At 39.2% G+C, this 21,161-nt stretch overlaps 1 protein-coding gene and 1 non-coding gene across 4 annotated transcripts in view; one reads left to right on the top strand and one right to left on the bottom strand.

Annotated features, from left to right (window-relative positions):
* Fancm (FA complementation group M) overlaps positions 1 to 21,161 on the bottom strand; it is a 61,568-nt gene that overhangs the window by 23,364 nt on the left and 17,043 nt on the right. For all 3 annotated transcript variants that reach the window (XM_070027402.1, XM_070027410.1, XM_070027420.1), the window contains 8 exons: positions 19,323 to 19,455; positions 18,434 to 18,559; positions 17,101 to 17,187; positions 14,057 to 14,241; positions 12,477 to 12,683; positions 9,217 to 9,418; positions 3,454 to 3,611; positions 299 to 454 (listed from right to left, as the gene is read on the bottom strand). In XM_070027402.1, the coding sequence (XP_069883503.1) occupies positions 299 to 454; positions 3,454 to 3,611; positions 9,217 to 9,418; positions 12,477 to 12,683; positions 14,057 to 14,241; positions 17,101 to 17,187; positions 18,434 to 18,559; positions 19,323 to 19,455 (1,254 nt within the window). The remainder of the gene's footprint in view (positions 1 to 298; positions 455 to 3,453; positions 3,612 to 9,216; positions 9,419 to 12,476; positions 12,684 to 14,056; positions 14,242 to 17,100; positions 17,188 to 18,433; positions 18,560 to 19,322; positions 19,456 to 21,161) is intronic.
* On the top strand, positions 6,350 to 6,560 carry LOC138835054 (small nucleolar RNA SNORA73 family). Its single transcript, XR_011374400.1, has one exon. It is a non-coding gene; the product is annotated as a small nucleolar RNA SNORA73 family (small nucleolar RNA).

Raw genomic sequence — 21,161 nt, 5'->3', positions numbered from 1 at the left:
TAGCTTTGAGCTGAAGAGCTGAGGGATAGTGCCCAAGCCCAGAGTTCAAGCCCCCACGACCAACAAAAAAAAAAAACTCCAAATTACTGGGCCAGCGTGAGGAAATAGAAGAGACACTGTATAAAGGGAAATGGACTCATTACCTGACTCATGTAATTGTAATCCCTCTACATATCACCTTTATATTATCAAATAAAGTAAATTAACTTAAAAAAAACTTCACATTAAGTACTAAAGGATTATTTTTCCAGCTTCATTATACCATTCCAATAAGTGAAAGTAAACAGTAAACTCCTACCTCTTCATGTCTCATTCCTTCTATCATCTGCATAATGCTTACATAGTGTTGGCAACGCTCTGAATGGTCCACCTGATGTGTAGGCAAAAGATGATCCTGCCATACTCTCCACTCAGAGAGAGACAGCTGATGAACTCCAGTAGTTGGTGTTTGAGTCTGGATTAATTTTTTAAAAATCAAAAAAGATATACATATGAATACTGAAATTTCACAAACTGACTTTAAAATACTTAATATACAAATAATAATCTGGTTGAACAAGTTTATACTGCCACCAGCAATGCAGTAGGGTTCCCTTCAGGCCACATCCCCTTCAGCATCTGTTGTTATTAGAGTTCTTGATTATAGCCATTCTAACTGGGGTGAGGTGGAATCTCAATGTTGTATTGATTTGCATTTTTCTTATGGCTAGAGATGTTGAACATTTCTTCATGTGTCTATTGGCCATTTTTATTTCCTCTTCAGAGAAATCTCTCTTTAAGTCTTTAGCCCACTTATTTATTGGGCAGGATTTGAGGGTTTCTTTGAGGATTTGTTGTTGGAGGATTTAATTTTTGAGTTCCAAGTATATTTTAGAAATGAGATCCTTGTCTGTTGTATGCCTAGTGAAGATCTTCTCCCAAACCATGGGCTTTCTACTGATCCTGCTAGCTATATCTAAAAGGAAGTTTTTGTTTTTTGTTTTTTTTTTCTCCATTGTGGGGCTTGAACTGTGGACCTGGGTGCTGTCCCTGAGCTCTTCTGCTCAAGGGTAGCACTCTACCACTTGAGCCACAGTGCCACTTCTGGTTTTCTGGTAGTTAACTGGAGACAACAGTCTCACAGACTTTCCTGATTGGGCTGGCTTTGAATGGCAATCCACAGATCTCAGCCTCCTGAGTAGCTAGAATTACAAGTGTGAGCCACTGGCATCAGACACTGTTTATTTCTTTTTTTTTTTTTTTTTTGCTTATGTGGTGCTGAGGAATCGAACCCAGGGCCTCATGCATTGCAAGGCAAGCGCTCCATCACTGAGCCACCTTCCCAGCCCACTGTTTATTTCTTGACTTACTGATTAACTGACTAATTTTGTGCCAGTCCTAGGGCTTTAACTCAGGGCCTGTGCACTACTGTCTCAGAGCCTTTGTGCTCAAGACTAGCACTCTACCACCTGAGGCACAGATCCACTTTTGGCTTTTTGTTGGTTAGAGGTTAAGAGTCTCATGGACTTTCCTGCCTAAGCTGGCTTTGAATCATGATCTTCAGATATCAGCCTCCTGAATAGCTAAGATTACAGGCATGAGCAATTGGCAACTGGCTAAAATTTATATATTTTTTAAAAATTGTCACATAAGTTACAACTTGACCAAATTCCTGTTTACATAGGTCCATGTTAAGAGAAAATAATTGAGAAAACATATTTGGCTTCAAAAGTACTATTTTGCTAGATATAGACCTCACAAGATAACAAGCAAGCATTCATAATCTCTTGATGATACTGAAACTTTTCATAGCTGAGTCATATCAACCTTCCTGATAATAAAATACAAAATTCTCAGTTATCTATTTCAAGCCCTATAAAATCTTCTAAAATAAAACTTCCTGAGGTTTATCCAGCTCCCTCAACATTAATGCAACCTTTGATCAGTTCCCTTGTTTTTCATTGAGCTTGCCAATCATTTATATTACTTCTCTAATATAAAAACCCAATAACACGCTAAAGAAATAAAAGTAAGCATGTATAAAGATGCACAGGAAAACATAATTAGCAAATAATAATGTTAGCAAAATATTGAAAAGAAAAACATAATTAGCAAATAATAATGTTAGCAAAATATTGAAAAGAATCTCAGCCGGGTGCTGGTGGCTCACGCCTGTAATCCTAGCTACTCAGGAGGCTGAGATCTGAGGATCGCGGTTCAAAGCCAGCCCCAGCAGGAGAGACCGTGAGACTCCTATCTCCAATAAACCACCAGAAAACTGGAAGTGGCGCTGTGGCTCAAGTGGTAGAGCGCTCGCCTTGAGCTGAAGAGCTGAGGGACAGTGCCCAGGCCCAGAGTTCAAGCACCACGACCGACAAAAAAAAAAAAAAAGAATCTCAAGATAGGTAAACAGTCAAGAAAACTTTGCTATGTTGCAGAGTGAAGCTATAATCATGTGAGAGTACACCTCTTTGGAAATGTTTACATAGTAGAAAGTTAGGGAAAAATGGACTTTTATGAAAAAGTTGCTGTATCAATCTCTCCATTAGTCACTACATATATTACATTATATATAGATATATATACATATATCTATATATAACATTTGTGTGTGTGTGTGTGTGTGTGTGTGTGTGTGTGTGTGTAGGAATGAATGATAGGAAAGTAAAACAGGCTTTGTTTAGGGGTAGGTATCTGTGCAAGGTGAAAGATGAACAGAGAGGGTGAATAAGGATGACTATGATCAAAGTACTTTATATATACATGACCAGTGAAAAAAAATGGAACCAGATGAAATTGTTTTAAGAAGCAAGCAAGAAGGTAACTGTATATTATATGTATGTATGGAAATATCACAAAACTTCCCTGTAGAGCTAGCATATCCTATTAAAACTCTTTTTTAAAAAATCTATGTATAATGAAGAAACAGTAGCTTATGGCATTTTTATGGTGCCAACCTGGAGCTTGAACTTAGGGCCTAGGTGCTGTCCCTAGGTGCTGTCCCTGAGCTAATTTGCTCAAGGCTAGCGCTATAACAGTTGAGCCACAACTCCACATCCAGCTTTTTTGGGGGTGGTTAACTGGAGACAAGAGTCTCACAGACTTTCCTGCCGGAGCTGGCTTCAAACCACGATCCTCAGAGCTCAGCCTCCTAAGTAGGTAGAAGGATTATAAGTGTAAGCTACCGGGGCTGGCTTCAGCTAAATTAGTAGAGTTTTTTGTTTGTTTGTTTAAGTTAAGACTTAATTATTCCTTTTTAAACTATTCAATCTTCCTTGACTTGAATTCAAAGCCTTGAGGCCTTCTTTAGCTTTTTCCACACAAGGCTGGCTTTCTAACAGCTGAGTCACACCTCTAGCCTGAGAGCCTTAATTTTTATAGTAATTCCAACACTTTAAGTACAAACATTTCTCATTACTCTTAAACCTATTGAATAATCATTTTAAAGACCTTCTGAAAATATGTTCAACTTACTGATATGTTTTCTTCATCTTGTAAAGATGGAAAATGAACTTGGGGCAAGGTTATTTCCTTAATTTCATCGCTGTCTTTTAATCTATAGAGTCTGTTCCATAATTTAAATTCTTCTTCTGTTAAGAAGCAATCTTTACGTGACTGATTGTGCCTCATTCCTGCAAATTGAAATAATTGATAAAGGTTAAAATATCTGCAAGACAAACATAAGACATACAATATAAACTTAAACAGTCTACTTGTTTATGAGTATTTATGTCTGCTAAACCTCTGGTTCCATTTCTTTAAACTATAATTTGTCAGGCTGAGGACATGATTCAGTGGTTCAGTGCTTGCCTGGCATGCACAAGGTCCTGGGGTTAATCTTCAGCACTGAAAAAAATCAAATGACTAAAATTATAGTAAAACAAAATAAAACCAAAAAACCATAAAATCTGCTACCCTGGACAAAAAGTACAAAATACCCAGCAAAAGTCAGAGCTGTAGATAGAGTACAAGTGGTAGAGCACTAGCTGACTGAGCAAGCAGTTAAGTAAGCAAGAGGTTCTAAGGACCAACACTAGTACTGGCAATAAAAAAACAAAACCTTGAGACCACAATGTCCAGAAGAATTATATACTGATTATGTGTAGGGTGATGGGCAAAGATTATCTAGAACATACAAAGACATAAATAATCTTGGCAGAATGAGTCACTAAAACTGGAAAAGCAAGCTGGGTGCTACTGGTTCACTCCTGCAATCCTAGCTTCTCCAGAGGCTGAGATGTAAGGACTCTGGTTCAAAGCCTATCTGGGGAGAAAAGTCTATGAGACTCTTTTTTTTTTTTTTTTTTTTTTGTTTTTTGGGTCCGGTTGTGGGGCCTGAACTCTGGGCCTGGGCGCTGTCCCTCAGCTCTTCAGCTCAAGGCTAGCACTCTACCACTTGAGCCACAGCGCCACTTCCGGCTTTTTTCTTTTTGCTTATGTGGTGCTGAGGAATGGAACCCAGGGCCTCAGCCATGCAAGGCAAGCGCTCTACCACTGACCCACCTTCCCAGCCCCTTAAAAGAGTCTTTTTTTTTTTTCTGCTTATGTGGTGCTGAGGAATCGAACCCAGGGCCTCAAGCATGCAAGGCAAGCACTCTACCACTGAGCCAACTTCCCAGCCCCTCTATGAGACTCTTATCTACAATCAACCACCAGAAAACTGGAAGTGGAGCTGTGCTCAAAGTGGTAGAGCACTAGCCTTGAGCACAAGAGATCAGGGACAGTGCCTAGGCCCTGAGTTCAAGCCCTATGACCGACAAAAGAAAATCCTAGAAAAATACAAGAAAATACAAGGAAAGTATAGGGGAGAAAATAAAGGCAATATAGATCAATTTTGGTTTTTTTTTGGGGGGGGGTCCAGTCTTGGGGCCTGAACTCTGGGCCTGGGCGCTGTCCCTCAGCTCTTCAGCTCAAGGCTAGTGCGCTACCACTTGAGCCGCAGCGCCACTTCGGCTTTTTTCTTTTTGCTTATGTGGTGCTGAGGAATCGAACCCAGGGCCTCAGGCATGCAAGGCAAGCGCTCTACCACTGAGCCACCTTCCCAGCCCCCAATTTTTTTTTTAAAGACTTGGTTCCAGAATTTTTTATGTGCCAGTACTGAGGTTTAAACTGAGGGCTTTATGCTGTTGCTTAGATTTTTCACTCAAGGTTGGTACTTGACCATTTGAGCCATGCCTTCACTTCTGGCTTTTTGCTGGTTACTTAGAGATAAGAGTCTAACCAGACTGCTGGCCTACACATGTAATCCTAGCTACTCAGCAGGTTGAGATCTGAGGATCATGGCTCAAAGCCAGCCTGCGTAAGAAAGGCTGTGAGACTCTTATCTCCAATTAACCAACAAAAAACCAGAAGTGGTGCTGTGGCTCAAAGTCACAAAAAAAAGAAGTCTTGAGGATTTGTCTGCCTGTGCTGGATTCAAATCTTGATCCTTAAAGCTCAGCCTCCTGAGTAGCTACTATTACAGGCACAAGCCACTGGTAACAAGTTCCAGATTTTTTTTTTTTCAAGAGGCAATAACCTACAGGTCTTTATTCTAAAACAGGAAGGGCCATGTTGTATCCACCCACTCCCAAATTTTATCCTTTCATTACATATTCTAAGTAACAGTTTAGAAATAATTATCAAATGTAACACTAGCATTTACAACAAAGACCACTACAAACAATGTATTCAACCTAAGTCTTGATGCTATTATGAATTTAACAACATCAAAAAAATCTGTTTAGGGGCTGGAAAGGTGGCTCAGTGGTAAAGTGCTTGCCTTGCATGCATGAGGCCCTGGGTTCGATTCCTCAGCAGCACATAAGCAGAAAAAAGCCAGAAGTGGCGCTGTGGCTCAAGTGGTAGAGCGCTAGCCTTGAGCGAAGAGCTCAAGGACTGGACCCAAAAAAAAAAAAAAAAAAAAGGAAGAAAATCTGTTTAAAAAACAAACTTTGATATAATTTCATTTATACCTGATTTTATTTTGATTTTTGGGTTTTTTTGTCAGTCATTGGGCCTGAACTCTGGGCCTGGGCACAGTCCCTCAGATTTTCAGCTCAAGGATAGTGCTCTACCACTTGAGCCACAGTGTCACTTCCAGAGTTTTCTGCTTATGTAGTGTTGAGGAATCGAACCCAGGGCCTCATGTATGCAAGACAAGCAATCTACCACTGAGCCAACTTCCCAACCCCGATGCCTGATTTTAAACAAGGATTTAGCAGTATTATACAATGACTGACCTACTAGGTGTACTAAAAAAGCACAAATTGATGTCTAAGTTAAAATAAGGATGCAATTCCATCAGTCAGGAGGTTGAACTAGCAAGAATGAATTTCAGGACAGCCTAAGCTACATTGTAAGAATTTATGTCAAGAGAAAAAAGACAATTCCAACACGGACACACTGGTAGGTCACTCTACCCGGGCTCTGTCCTCGTGGCCTAGGGGAGCATAGGGCTCTGCCCAATGATGTATAGTCCCTTCCCAAAATGTTGGACATGAAGCTGAAGCTGGGCTTTTGTGTCTGCGCCTGCATATTCCTACAGCTTTCCAGAGTCCTGTGGACAATGACTGGGGAGATAAACCATGCAGGAAACAGTGTAAAAAATAAATAAATAAAAAGAAAAAAGGAAAAGAAAAAAAAAACAATAACAACAACAATAAAAAAAAACAGGTAGGGCTGGGAAGGTGGCTCAGTGGTAGAGTGCTTGCCTTGCATGCCTGAGGCCCTGGGTTCGATTCCTCAGTACCACATAAGCAAAAAGAAAAAAGCCGGAAGTGGCGCTGTGGCTCAAGTGGTAGAGCGCTAGCCTTGAGCTGAAGAGCTGAGGGACAGCGCCCAGGCCCAGAGTTCAGGCCCCACGACCGGACCCAAAAAAAAAAAAAAAAAAAAAAAAAAAAACAGGTAACACCTGTGACTAGAGTAAGAATTTGAAACTGTGTAGATAAAACTAGTGCAACAAAAGAACAAACTCAAAACTCGGTCTGGCTGCCTATAGTGGCTCACTCCTGTAAACCTAACTCCTTGGGAGGCTGAAATCTAAGGATCATGGTTTGAAACCAGCCTGGGCAGAAAAGTCTGAGACTTATCACTAATTAACCACAAAAAGCCAGAAGTACAGTTGTAGCCCAAGTGGTAGAGCACTAGCCCTGAGCACAAAAATGAGCACAAAAAAAAAAAATCTTAGGGACAGTATCAGGCCCTGTGCTCAAGCCCTAAGACTGGCCCCCCAAAAAAAAAATCTCAGTGTGGAAGTTCACACCTCTAATTCTAGCCACTCAGGAGGCTGCCATGGGAAGGCTCCAAGTTAAAAACCAGCTCAGGCAGAAAACGAGAGCTCATCTCAACAGAAAAACTCAAGTGCAGTGGTGCCACATACCTGTCAAAGCAGCTACAGCAGGCAGGGACACATAATATAGGAGGATCCAGGTTCAGCTCGTAAAGTCAAAAAATTAGACCCTATTTAAAAAATAACAATAGGGCTAGGAACATGGCTTAGTGGTAGAGTGCTTACCTAGCATTCATGAAACTCTGGGTCAATTCTTCAGTACCACATAAACAGAAATAGCTGGAAGTGACATTGTGGCTCAAGTGGTAGAGTGCTAGCCTTGAGCAAGAAGCTCAGGGACAATGCCTAAGCCCTGAGTTCAAGCCCCAGGTCTTGCTATCAAATAAACAAATAAAAAATAATGAAAGCAAAATGGGCTAGAATATGTCTTGGGCCTATGCTGAGTCATACCCTCACAATACCAAAAATGAAAAAATTAATAAAAAGAAAGGTCTTCAAAAATATAAAGAAGTAGTAAGCCAAGGGTGAAAATTCTAGTTCTGAATTTTTTCTGTTACTAAGGCTTGAACTCAGAGCCTCCGTACTATTCTTAGCCTTTTCACTCAAGGCTGGTACTCTACTACTGTAGCCACAGCTCCACTTCCGCTCCTTGGTGATTAAATGAAAGCTGGCTTTCAACCACAATTCTCAGATGTCTGTCTCCTGAGTGGCTAGGATTAGAGTTGTGAGCCACCAGTGCCTGGTTTTAGTTGATTTATTATTATTGTTGTTGTCAGTTGTGGGGCTTGCATTGTGGGCTTGGGCCTTGTCCCTGAGATTTTGAGCTTAAGGTTAGTGCTCTACTACTTCAAGTCACAGCCCTCTTTAAACATTAAGTCAAATCCAAAGAGTAAACTTTTGGTTTCTCATGTTCATAATGCAAATATTTCAAGACATTTTTCTGGTATCAGTAAAGTCTCTATAGTTCCTAAGCCAGCAACACTCTCATTACTAACTATACTCCTGTACCAAATTTTTTGTTTCAGTACACCATTTGTTTCCATTTCATTATTACTAATAACTTTGGCTAACTTTACCCTTACGTATTACAAGTATAAACATCATTTTTTTTTCCTTTGTAAAAGGAGCATTTCAAGGGACACCTTGTGGGCGCTGGTGGCTCACGCCTGAAATCCTAGCTACTCAGGAGGCGGAGATCTGAGGATCAAGGGACACCTTGTATTTGTAAATCCTTTAATCATTTGATACATAAACCCTTATAAAAGCAAACTGCTACCTAGTTTTTCACACCAGAAATGATTTTCTTAAAAGTTTAAGAGTTATGTGTTTGAAACATACACATCAAAAAAGATAGTGTCCCTATTTAAAGCCATCAATAGTGTCTTCAGCTCTCAAAATCCATAGAAGATCACCTCAAACTTTTCAAGAACCTGTCAATATCTGCTGGTCAGAAATAAGAATAGTTTTAGAAAGGTTAACTCACTAAAACAAATGGCTACATTGGTTACCTGGTAAATTTGGGATGCACAATGAAAAAAATGTGCAACAAATGGCACTGGTCTCTTCCATGAGGACAAGTTATTGCTGATTGTAAAAACCTGAATGTAAAGGACTGTAATTACTTTGGGATGTACACAGGAGAGAATTTCTTTATGTCCTCATTATCTTTGTAGATTGTCTACAATGTACACAGTTATTGGTTGAATGCTATTCTGTAAGTTTTAACTAGGGGTTGAAGGCATAGTTCAATTCCCAGTACCTAGGGGAAATAATCCTTCCAAAATGGACTTATTTCTTTCTAATACACTTTGGAGAGGATTCTCTGAGAATCCAGCATGGGACATATATCTTTGATCCTTCCAAAAGAAAATACCCAAATATATTAGAGTTTTTCCAGGAACAAATATATTCTGGGACCTGTGAGCTAAGAGCATTGGGGGGCAGAGAACATGTAAAACCTTTCTTACTTTCCCTGGAGGACTTGCGCCGCACACTCCGAGATGCCTTTTCTGACTTGAAGACACCATGAGTGATGAACATTTTGTGTAATTTTGGGTTGATATCATCAGGAACCATTCGTGGACTTCCTTGGTAATAATGAAGGATCTGTCTGCTACCTGAAATAGCTTTATAAATATTTCTTTTGTTGGACTGACTCTGGTTGTACGTCTGCAAAGACAAATACAAATTGGCAAATTTCATTATTTCAATAAAAATTATTAAGCCGGATGCTGGTGGCTTACGCCTGTAATTCTACTCAGGAGGCTGAGATCTGAGGATCGCAGTTCAAAGCCAGCCCAGAAAGGAAAGTCCATGAGACTCTTATCTCCAATAAACTACCAGAAAATCTGAAGTGGCACTGTGGCTCAAGTGACAGAGCACTAGCCTTGAGCTGAAGAGCTCAGGGACAGCATAGCATCCAGGCCCAGAATTCCAGATTTCAAGCCCCATGACCGACAAAAAAAATATCATTCAGCAATAAAGTAATAGTTGTCTGATTTGGGTTTATTGTAAAGATAAAATAAGATCCTCACAAGTAAATATCAGAAAACAGAATTCCCATTGTCTCTAATTTTTTTTTAATTTAATTTTATTTTATTTGAGAACATACTGTACAGAGGGGTTACAATTACATTGGCAGGATAATGCATACATTTCTTACCAAGCATTGCAGCCTCCTCCTTTGTTTACCCTTCACCTCCCTTCCCAGCCTCCCCCCTCCCCCCCCATTGTCTCTAATTTTAAAGTCAGTAAACTGAGAAGTTAACTTTTGATGAAAATCTTTTTAAAAATCTATTATAAAAAATATCTTTGAAGAGCCTGATGCCTGAGTGACTCCATCTTCAAGCTAATAACCATCCTGTAAGGTATGAGTTTTGGAACTGACCATGAGCCCGACCCGGGAATGGCACAAAAAGAAAAATAATTCTTGGGCAACAAGAAACATAAACAATCCTCGGAAAAACCACAGAAATTTCTCCCAGATGCATCAGTCAGACACTGGGTGGCCATACAGGACACGGTGACCCAATAGTCAGACAATTCTTGTCAATAGCAGTGTTAACCAATCATGTTTGCCCAGCTTAGCTTGCTTGAAATGTCAACCAATCATGTAATTTCTCATGTAAAAGTTCCTTAAAGTTGTTTGTTCAATACTATAAAAACTGTGCTGATTCTATGCCAGAGGCCTCTTAGCGTCACCGGTTACTGAGTATGCAGAGGACAAAGCTCGAGCTTGCAATAAACCCTTTTGCTGTTTACATTGATCTTGGTCTCTGGTGGTCTTTGGGGGGGGTCTCAAGTTCGGTACAACAATCTTAGTAACTATAGTGCACAAAGAAAATTTTGTTTTTATTATATCACTTTTTTGGAATGTGGTTGATATTTACCTATGTTTGATAATTAACCCAAGTGTTAAAAGTTTTGGGGTGTTTCTTTGTTACAACTCTCTTATTTCACCTGCCTTATGTCTCTACACTTCTGCTTTTTTTACTACAAAAGCATACTCCTTACAAGGTACCAAGTAAAATAAGGTGCTGGATCTAAATAATTAGGGCAAGCATTCCTTAACTGTGGTTCACTAAAATGGTCATAGAGGTAGAAAGATTAATATCTTGGCTGAGCAGCACAATTAGTACTTATTTCCACTCACTGATAATATATATGAACTTGTACTAACTGCCAAACATGTCATTTATTAGGATCATTTTATGGGTAAACTAGATGTTACACACAAATATATTACAACTACATGACCTGTATAGGAAAAACAATTCATTTTTTAGATTGACTTAAAGGGTGTTGGAAACATTTGGAATCAACTTTTTAAACATATGATAGGGGGCTGGGAAGGTGGCTCAGTGGTAGAGCACTTGCCTTGCATGCATGAGGCCCTGGGTTCGATTCCTCAGCACCACATAAGCAAAAAGAAAAAAGCCGGAAGTGGCACTGTGGCTCAAATGGTAGAGCACTAGCCTTGAGCTGAAGAGCTGAGGGACAGCGCCCAGGCCCAGAGTTCAGGCCCCACGACTGGACCCAAAAAAATAAAAAAATAAAAAAATAAAATATGATAGATGATGAAAAAATTTTTGATGTGAAACTAGATATTTCACCACCAAATTTGTCCTAATATATCATAAAAGTTAAAAGTTAACATTTTGGCCGGGGCACCGATGGCTTATGCATGTAATCCTAGCTACTCAGGAGACTGAGATCTGAGGATTATGGTTCAAAGCCAACTCAGACAGGAAAGCTCGAGAGACTCTCATCTCCAATAAAACACTCAGAAAACAGGAAGTGGCACTGTGGCTCAAGTGGTGAGTGCCACCTTGAGCTGAAGAGCTGAGGGACAACGCCTAGGCAGAGTTCAGGCCTCATGACCTACAAAAAAAGAGTCAATGGCACTAGAAAAATTATTTATATGTGCCTTCTCTGCCTAAAGTAAGGCATAGGTTGCTATTGGTGGAAGGTGTCTCTTATAGTTCGGAGACAAGAACTGTCATTTTCATTAAAGGCAGAGTCAACACCAGGATAATTGTGTGTAACTTGGTCCCTGTCTGCCAGTACTTTACCAAGTATTTTGACAACATTTGGTATCAGTAGGTCATGCTTTTAATCCTAGCTACTCGGAGGCTGAGATCTGAGATCAAGGTTTGAAGGCATCCTGGGCAGGAAAGTCTGTGAGACTCTTATCTCCAATAAACTATTCAAAAAGCTGGAAGTGGCACTGTGGCTCAAGTGGTACAGTGCTTGCCTTGAGCAAAAGAATATCAGAGACAGTATCCAGGCCCAGAGTTAAAGCCCCAGGACCAGGGGGAAAAAAAAAATCTATTAAACTAGGTAATTTTCTAGTGGCACATACCTATAATCCTAGTCACTCAGGAAGCTGAAATTTGAGAATCACAGTTAGAAGCCATCTAGAGCAGACTCTTATCTCCAAGTGACCAGCACAAAGCCAGAAGTAGAGAGGTAGCACAAGTAGTAGAGCACCAGCCGTGAGCAGAAATGCTAAGCAAGGACATAAGGCCCTGAGTTCAAGTCCCCCAGTATAAATACACAAAAAATAACTCCCCAAAACATGGAAAACAAGTCTTATAAGCACAGTAAAAACACATTTGCCTTCAAATTGTTTGAGCTTTGAATGTTAAACACTGGTACTTGTTTTTAGGATGTGTTTCTCATGTTTAAATATTTAAATATTGAATCATATTTGTTCCCATCTACTCACCCGCTCTTCACGTCCTTCAGCAAGGATCACCACAATCCTGCCTTGATGTTTGCGGCCAGTTCTCCCCATTCGTTGTATAAGGCGAATCGGGCTCTTCTGGGCATCAAAACATATAATAAGATCAACTTCCCCAATATCCAAACCTTCTTCACCAACACAGGTAGAGACCAATGTGTTGTAACCACCATCACGAAATCGTTTCACTACCTGAGAGAAAAACAATTACTAAGTGTAAATGTAAGAAAACTACAGATTAAAAAATAGTTTTCCCAATCACACTAAAATGGCAAAATCAGATTAAAAATCAGCATTATGGATACCACAGAATAAGAAAAATGGTCACAAAGTAGCAAGATATGCCAAAAGAGACTATCACAGGATAGAAAAAGCAAAGTTGTGATGTCAGAAGGATTTGTTAACAAAAGAACAGCTTCTCAGTGAGAAAGGCCTGATTTTATTTACTTTTTTGGTCAGTTGTAGGGGCTTGAACTCAGGGCCTGGACGCAGTCCCTGAGCTCTTCAGCTCAAACCAAGCACTGTAACACTTGAGCCACAGCGCCACTTCAGATCTTCTGGTGATTAATTGGAGATAAGAGTCTTGTGAACTTTCCTGCCCTGGCTGTCTTTGAACAATGATCCTCAGATCTCAGCCTCCTGAGTAACTAGGATTACAAGTATTAGCCACCAGTGCCCGGCTTCCACTTCCTTTTTTTTTTTTTTTTTTTTTTGGGGGGGGGGTCCAGTCGTGGGGCCTGAACTCTGGGCCTGGGCGCTGTCCCTCAGCTCTTCAGCTCAAGGCTAGCGCTCTACCACTTGAGCCACAGCGCTACTTCCGGCTTTTTTTCTTTTTGCTTATGTGGTGCTGGGGAATCGAACCCAGGGCCTTATGCATGTAAGGCATGCGCTCTACCACTGAGCCACCTTCCCAGCCCCTCCACTTCATTTTTAACAGCACTACTCAAAGTGTGGTCCAAGAATCTATTACTGTGCCAGTCCAAAAACTGTTTATTACTGAGTGATAAAAAGTTCAAAGCCAGGCATTGCTGGCTCATGCTCATAATCCTAGCTACTCGGGAGGCTGAGATCTGAGGATCACAGTTCAAAGTCAGCTTGGGCAGAAAAGTCTGAGAGACGCTTAACTCCAATTAAACACCAGAAAATTAGCAGCGGCCCTGTGGCTCAATGTGGTAGAGTGCTAGAAATGAGCAAAAGAACTCAGTCCCTGGGGCTGGGAAGGTGACTCAGTGGTAGAGTGCTTGCCTTGCAAGCATGAGGCCCTGGGTTCGATTCCCCAGCACCACATAAGCAAAAAGAAAAAAGCCGGAAGTGGCACTGTGGCTCAAGCGGTAGAGTGTATGCCTTGAGCTGAAGAGCTGAGGGATAGAGCCCAAGCCCAGAATTCAAGCCCCATGACCGACAAAAAATAAAAATAAAAAAAATAAATATATACACTTTATCATTGTCTTCAAGTTATGAATTATGAAATTTTATTTCAATAGCAAAGTGACTAGTGATTACAAAACAAAAAGTTAAAAGTTAATTGGCTTTATTTTTGTTTCAACATCTACAAAAATGATTACCTCTAATTGCTCCTTCTGGGTAAAACCTTTCATGCTTTTCCCTGCAGCATGGCCAACAAATGTCATCACTCTAATAACTGGCTGATGTTTTAAAAGCATTTCTGCAATTTCCTGAACGCTGTCTCGAAATGAAGAAAAAATCATAACTCTTGTTTCATCATTTTTCTTTTCAGAGGTGTTTTTAGCTGTGGAACAGAAAATATTTCAATTACAACTTTTAAAATGTCTTTAGGGAAGAACTAGTTTAAAACACTACCCTGAAGCTATATACTACTAATGTTAAATAATTATTTTTAAAATATATTTTAAGAAGTTTTTAACACTGTCTTTTTCTACTGTAGTTCATAGTAATTTTAATAATCTTGGCTCCATTTCTCATTGGCTATCATAAAATAAAGTTGTAATCCTAGCTTCTCATGAGGCTGAGATCTGAGGGCTGTGGTTCAAAGCCTGTCAGAGGAGAAAAGTCTGTGAGATTCTTATCTCCAATTATCCACCAAAAACCAGAAGTGAAGCTGTGGCTAAAAGTGGTAGAATACTAACCTTGAGCAAAAGAGTTCAGGGACAGTGCCCAGGCCCTGAGTTCAAGCCCCACAACCCACAAAATGAAATAAACTTTTAGAGAAGTCCATTAAGAATCTGAATCATTTTAAGTAGCTCATCAATACAAGACATGACTGATTCTCCCTTTGTTCTCCTAGACAGACAGAAGAACAACTTTCCATCCTGTTCATAAAAGGCACTCTTAGCCTGACCACACATCCCCAAACCTGCTATACCTACAAATTCACAAAAGATAACTGCAGAATATCGAGTCAGTTCCAAAGCTGCTGCAATGCCTATGCTTGGCAACCAGCAGAATGTACTAAGATAATTTTATGATCAAGCAACTTATTTTCTAAGTGATGTGACTTATCTAAAATGTACTATCACCCCTTTGCATACTACTTCAGGATGATAAAAAATAAAAACATTAAAAATAAGGAAATGATTTTAAAAAATAAAACTGACTGGTAACTAAGTAAATTAAAAAATGGAAAAGGTTTGAATAATCATGGCCTAATAAACTGCAAAGTACACAGGTATTTTTGTTGTTTAAGCTTAGTTTAGAACTTCAAAAATCTTTTTTCTTCTTGTGTCTGGTTTTTTGTTTGTTTGTTTTTTTATGTGCTGCTCTTGGAGCTTAAATTCCAGGCCTGGGCTTTGTCTCTGAGCCTTTTTTTGAACCACAGTGCCACTTCTAGCTTTTTCTGAGGAGTTTTATTAGAGATAAGAGTCTCATACGTTGGCTTTAAATTGTGATCCTCAGATCTCGGCCTCCTGAGTAGCTAGGATTACAAGTGTGAGCCACCAGCACCCAGCTTGTATGCTTATCTTTTTTGAGGTAGGGTCTCACTATGTAGTTCAGGCTGGCCTCAAACTCTAAATCCTTCTGTCTCAGTCTCCTCAATGCTGAGATTACAGATTTGTACAATTAGGTTGACAATGCCTTTATCTTCCTTGTAAATCATTATACAAATGCCAGTAACCAAACGCTGTATTTACTAATTCATTTAATTTTCGCAATAATACATTGTATTTTTCACATTAAGAACTGGCTCAGACCATTCGTCTAAAGTCCATGTAGTGTTAATTCACAATACAGTAACAAGCAAAAGAAGCAAAGAGTAAGAGCTAAAGGAAGTAACTATAGCAAATAAAATTATCCTTGGGGGAAAAAAAAAAAGCTGGTGCCAGTGGCTCACACTTGTAATCCTAGCTACTCAGGAGGCTGAGGTCTAAGGATCACGGTTCAAAGTCAGCAGGAAGTCCATGAGACTCTTATCTCCAATAAACCACTAGAAAACTGGAAGTGGCACTGTGGCTCAAGCGGTAGAGCACTTGCCTTGAGCTGAAGAGCACAAGGAGAGCTCCTAAGCCCAGAGTTGGTGCCACAACAGACCCCCCCCCCCCAAAAAAAAATTATCCTGGACAAACCTGCTTTGAATCATCGTACCATGCTACTGTTACTACAAATCCAGTCTCTAACCTTATGGCACTGGCCTCTCTACCCTAATGTCACTAAAACTCTATGAAAGGCATCAATAAATTCTATACTGCCAAATTAAAGGGACACCTTGAAGTTTTTCTTAGCATATTTCTCTGAAGAGTTTTGAAGTCCACTTTTTCCTACTGCTATGGTTTCCTCCCCGCTTCTCTGATATGTTTCTCGGTTTCCTTCTGAAACTCCTTGGTGACTGCTTTGCTTTAACGTCTATAGATGTTATTTCTCAATACACCCTTCTAGACCCAACTTGGTCTCCAAACTATCAATTTGGTGAATATCACACTGATGATCAAAAAAGCCAAAGGAGAGAATGATCCTGAATTCAAATCTTAGTAGTAGCACCAAATAAATAAATAAGCCCTATTCAATCTGGCCTTTATTATACCTCATATGCACACTACTTACCCTCACTCATCCTCATCTAGTACATTGATATTTAATAAAACTAACCAAGCTAACAAATTAGGGCATTGAACTATGCTATTCTTTCTGCCTACAACAATCCTTCTTTCAGAAATCCCCAGGTTGGCTCCCTCACTTCTACCAGGTATCAGCTGAAACATTTCACACACTCTAACCACCCTCAAAAATAAGAAATTCTCCCAATCTACCATGCTTTCCTATCACTTTAATACAGTGGTTTTACTTTTATTCTTAATTGGCTCCAACCTCTTTCCTAATTACCTTATTCTAGGCATTCCTACCATTCCCCTGCTCATACTTTCCAAAATTTCTTCCAACTTTTAATATTAATTATTTAGAATAATTATAATTCCTCCTTTATAAGATGTGTTAGCATAAACTAGTAAGTAGAAATATTAGTCCTTTTATTTGGGGGGGGAGGGGTCGGTCGTGAGGTTTGAACTCTGGGCTTGAGCGCTGTCCCTGTGCTCTTCTTCAGCTCAAGGCGAGCTCTCTACCGCTTGAGCCACAGAACCACTTCCAAAATATTAGCACTTTAAATAACTACCTTACCTTCAAAACTACTGTTACCTACCATTCCATGACCTGAAATGTTCAATTACAACTTCTTCTAATTTCTTTAACTTTGGATGACTATAGAAAAAATCTTTACTTCTATCTCCTGCACATACACACACAAAAAAGAAAAAAAACAAAATTATTTCTATATTTTCCCATACTAATCATGTTAAATACACATTAAAATGTTAATTTTTATTTTTTATTTACATAGTAACTAGCATGTAAATACCAAAATGGAAATTAGTAACAAAACAAAGGGGAAATACGTTTATTTAAACTGTAGATCAGATTGCCTGAGAATTTTCACTACTAACAAATAATATATATTAGAAGTTTAAGTTTATAAGCAATAAACTTGAATAAGTATTAATCCTAACAATAAAATCCTTAAGTATTTAGAAGGCCTGGTACACAAATATAAATAAAGGTAGATATGTGCATCAATAGAACAAAATTTCAAAATTAATGTTTATTTAAAAAAAACAATTTAGGGGCTGGGAAAGTGGCTCAGTGGTAGAGCACTTGCCTTGCATGCATGAGGCCCTGGGTTCGATTCCTCAGCACCACATAAGCAAAAAGAAAAAAGCTGGAAGGGGCGCTGTGGCTCAAGTTAGTAGAGCGTTAGCCTTGAGCTAAAGAGCTGAGGGACAGCACCCAGGCCCAGAGTTCAGGCCCCATGACCGGACCCCCCCCAAAAAAGAAAAAAATAATAAATAAATGAAACAATTTAGACATGGTGGCATATCAGAACTTCAGAGGGTGAGGAAGAAAGATCACAAGTATGAAAGCAGACTGGGTTTCATAGTGAAATCTTGTCTCATTTAAAAAAAAGGAAAAAAAGCTCAGTGCTGGTAGTTCATACCTGTAATCCTAGCTACTCAGGAGGCTGAAATCTGAGGATCCTGCTTCAAAAGTCAGCCTAAGCAGGAAAGCCTATGAGACTCTTATCTCCAATTAACCACCAGAAAACTCCAAGTGGGGCTATGGCTCAAAGTGGTAGAGCTCAGAGAAAGAGCTCAGAGATAGCGTCCAGACCCTGGCTCAAAGTGGTAGAGCTCAGCGAAAGAGCTCAGAGATAGCGTCCAGACCCTCAGTTGAAGCCCCATGACTGACAAAAAAAAAAAAGAGAGAGAAAGAGAGAGAAACAATATGCAATCTTTTTATTTCATATTTTTACTTCATATTTTGTTTTATTTATTGTCTCGCTATATTACCTAGGTTTACCTCAATCTCCTGAACAGGAACAATTGTCCTGCCTTAGCTTCCTAAGCAACTGAAGACAACAGGTATGCACGTATCACTACACACAGCTAAAACACGACAGAATTCTAAGTAAAAATCAATACCTTTGTGGATACGAGCATTATCACTTGCTGAAGTGCCAGGTGTATGTGCAAAAATGCACTCTAGATGGCTATAGAGTTTCATGAAGTCCTCATTTCGGCTAAGTTCAGTTTTTGCCCGTGCCATTCCTTTAGAAAATAAGAAAAGGTTTGCAAATAAGTAAACTTAAAAGCAAATTAGTCAAATTTATTATTAAAAAGAAATTTAACTCTTAGAATGAATGCAAGTTTTTCAAATTTAAACATGAAAAACAGCTGGTTTTCCTACTTTAACAATCATGTCATTTTCTAGCAATTAATCAAAAACAAAGAACTGTAACATTTGTTGCATAATTGCTTTTAAAAAATGAAGCATCAAGCTGGGAATGTGGCCTAGCTGTAGAGTGCTTGCCCTGAGTTCAATTCCTCAGTACTACATACAGATAAAAAGCTGGAGGTGGCGCAGTGGATCAAGTGGTAGAGTGCTAGCCTTGAGCAAAAGAAGCTCAGGGACAGTGCCCAGCCCTAAGTTCAAGCCCTGGGACTGGCAATAAATAAATAAATAAATAAATAAATAAATAAATAAAATATCTTAGCCGGGCATAGTGGTTCTGCCTGTAATCCTAGCTACTCACAAGGCTGAGATCAGGTTCAAAGCCAGCCCAGGGCAGAAAAGGCCGTGAGACTCTTATCTCCAATAAACCACTCAGAAAACTGGAAATGGTGCTGTAACTCAAGTGGTAGAGAGCTAGCCTTGAGCTGAAGAGCTGAGGGACAGCACCCAGACACAGAGCTCAAGCTCCACAACCGACCCCCCCCTCCAAAAAAAAAAGTGCCTTAGGTGACTACTTTATGTAACTTTAACAAAAATAATATTTGTCATCATTCCTTTACGTAATTTCATAACATTTACCTTTTGTTCCATCCATAATTCCACAAAGAAAAGAATATAATGATCTCATTCCCATTTGCTGCAGTAATTCATAACCATGATATAAACTGATACAAATGGCAAACTCTCCCTCAATTATGCCTTGATGTATTCCCTGAAAAAATAGGCACATGTCAAATTCTCCCAGAGAAACAAATGAAGATTAAAAACTCTATGCCCATACTATCAGCCTAACAATCAATCACTGTAAAACTGACAATATATTAATTCAAACAATCATAATAATTATACTTTTGTTTTATTGTCAGTTGTGGGGTTTGAACTCAGGGCCTGGTCACTGTCCCTTAGTGTCTCTGTGCTCAAGACTAGCACTACCACTTGAGCCACAGTGCCACCAGTTTTTGAGTGGTTAAATAGCAATAGAGTCTCATGAGGAATTTTCTGCCCAGGCTGGCTTCAAACCAGGATCCTCAGATCTCAGCCTCAGAAGTAGCTAAAATTACAGGTGTGAACCACCGGCACCTGACCATAATTATGCCCTTTAATCCTGATTGTAACTTGTAAGTTCTAGTGAATGCCATGTTAAAGGGTATTAATATGAAAAAACATTGTCTAATGTCTGCAATAAATATATCTTTTTTCTCTTTAGTTCAACAGGAAATTTACTATATAGTTTCTCTTAATAAGTATCAGCAGTAAAAACATATACAGTATACAGATCTAGTATACAGAGTCTAAGCTATTTAATAAGTATCTCGTCTATATCAAGCACTGAGCTGAATAAGGTATGAGTCACATGGAAATGGAAAATGAGTTAGAGGTGGATCTATCAGATTGTTTAACACTAAGTATATATGTCATAATAATATCTAATACTAGGCACAAAACATTGTACAAGTACATTGGTTATAAAAAATCATTTCATCTTAACACCAAAGAGAAAGGCAATTTTATTATGTCCATTTTATAGATTAGAGAAACTTAGAAAAGTTAAGTAGTAGAAAAGTATTTAAATCCAGCAAATCTAGTCTAGAGGCCTTGTGCTTTAATCACTATCCTTGTGGAAAACTGAAGTACATTTATTTTCCTTTATAGAAGCAAAGAGTAGGCATGTCCATATGACAACAAAGTTTTTAGAAGAAGAGCATTGAGAACACATTTCAATTATTTTCCTTGATGAAGACTACAGTTCTATACATTACATTTTTAACTGTATTTTTTTGTCTTTTCTTTTTTGGTACTGGAGATCGAACTCACAACATTGCACTTGCTAGGCAAGCGCTTTACCACTGAGTTACATCCCAGCTCTTACATCTTCAGTGGCATTTATCAGTTGATGCATTCTAAATTTTTCCATGATAGTGATGAATACTTTTTTTTTTTTTTTTTTTGTCAGTCGTGGGGCCTGAACTCTGGGCCTGGGCGCTGTCCCTCAGCTCTTCAGCTCAAGGCGAGCGCTCTACCACTTGAGCTACAGCGCCACTTCCGGTTTTCTGGTGGTTTATTGGAGATAGGAGTCTCACGGTCTCTCCTGCCCGGGCTGGCTTTGAACCGCGATCCTCAGATCTCAGCCTCCTGAGTAGCTAGGATTACAGGCGTGAGCCACCAGCGCCCGGCTAGTGATGAATACTTTTATATAACACCCTAAGTACCTGAAACAATAAACTCTCCTCTTTATAAAATATACTCACCAATGAAATCAGATTCAAGAACCCATTTGGATTATTGATTTATTATGTTTATTAATGTTTTATATAACATCCTAAAATTTTCCAGAAAAGACTCTTTCAGAGGTTTTTTTTTTTAGATACAACAGGATAAAGATTGAATGTCTTGGTTTAAAATGAAAGTTATTCCTAT

The sequence above is a fragment of the Dipodomys merriami genome, unplaced genomic scaffold, assembly GCF_024711535.1.
Source record: "Dipodomys merriami isolate MVZ:Mamm:240054 unplaced genomic scaffold, mDipMer1.0.p SCAF_1, whole genome shotgun sequence".
Classification (NCBI taxonomy): Eukaryota; Metazoa; Chordata; class Mammalia; order Rodentia; family Heteromyidae; genus Dipodomys; species Dipodomys merriami.
Note: the sequence above shows the minus strand (reverse complement) of the source record. Positions and strands in the feature narration are given on the sequence as shown.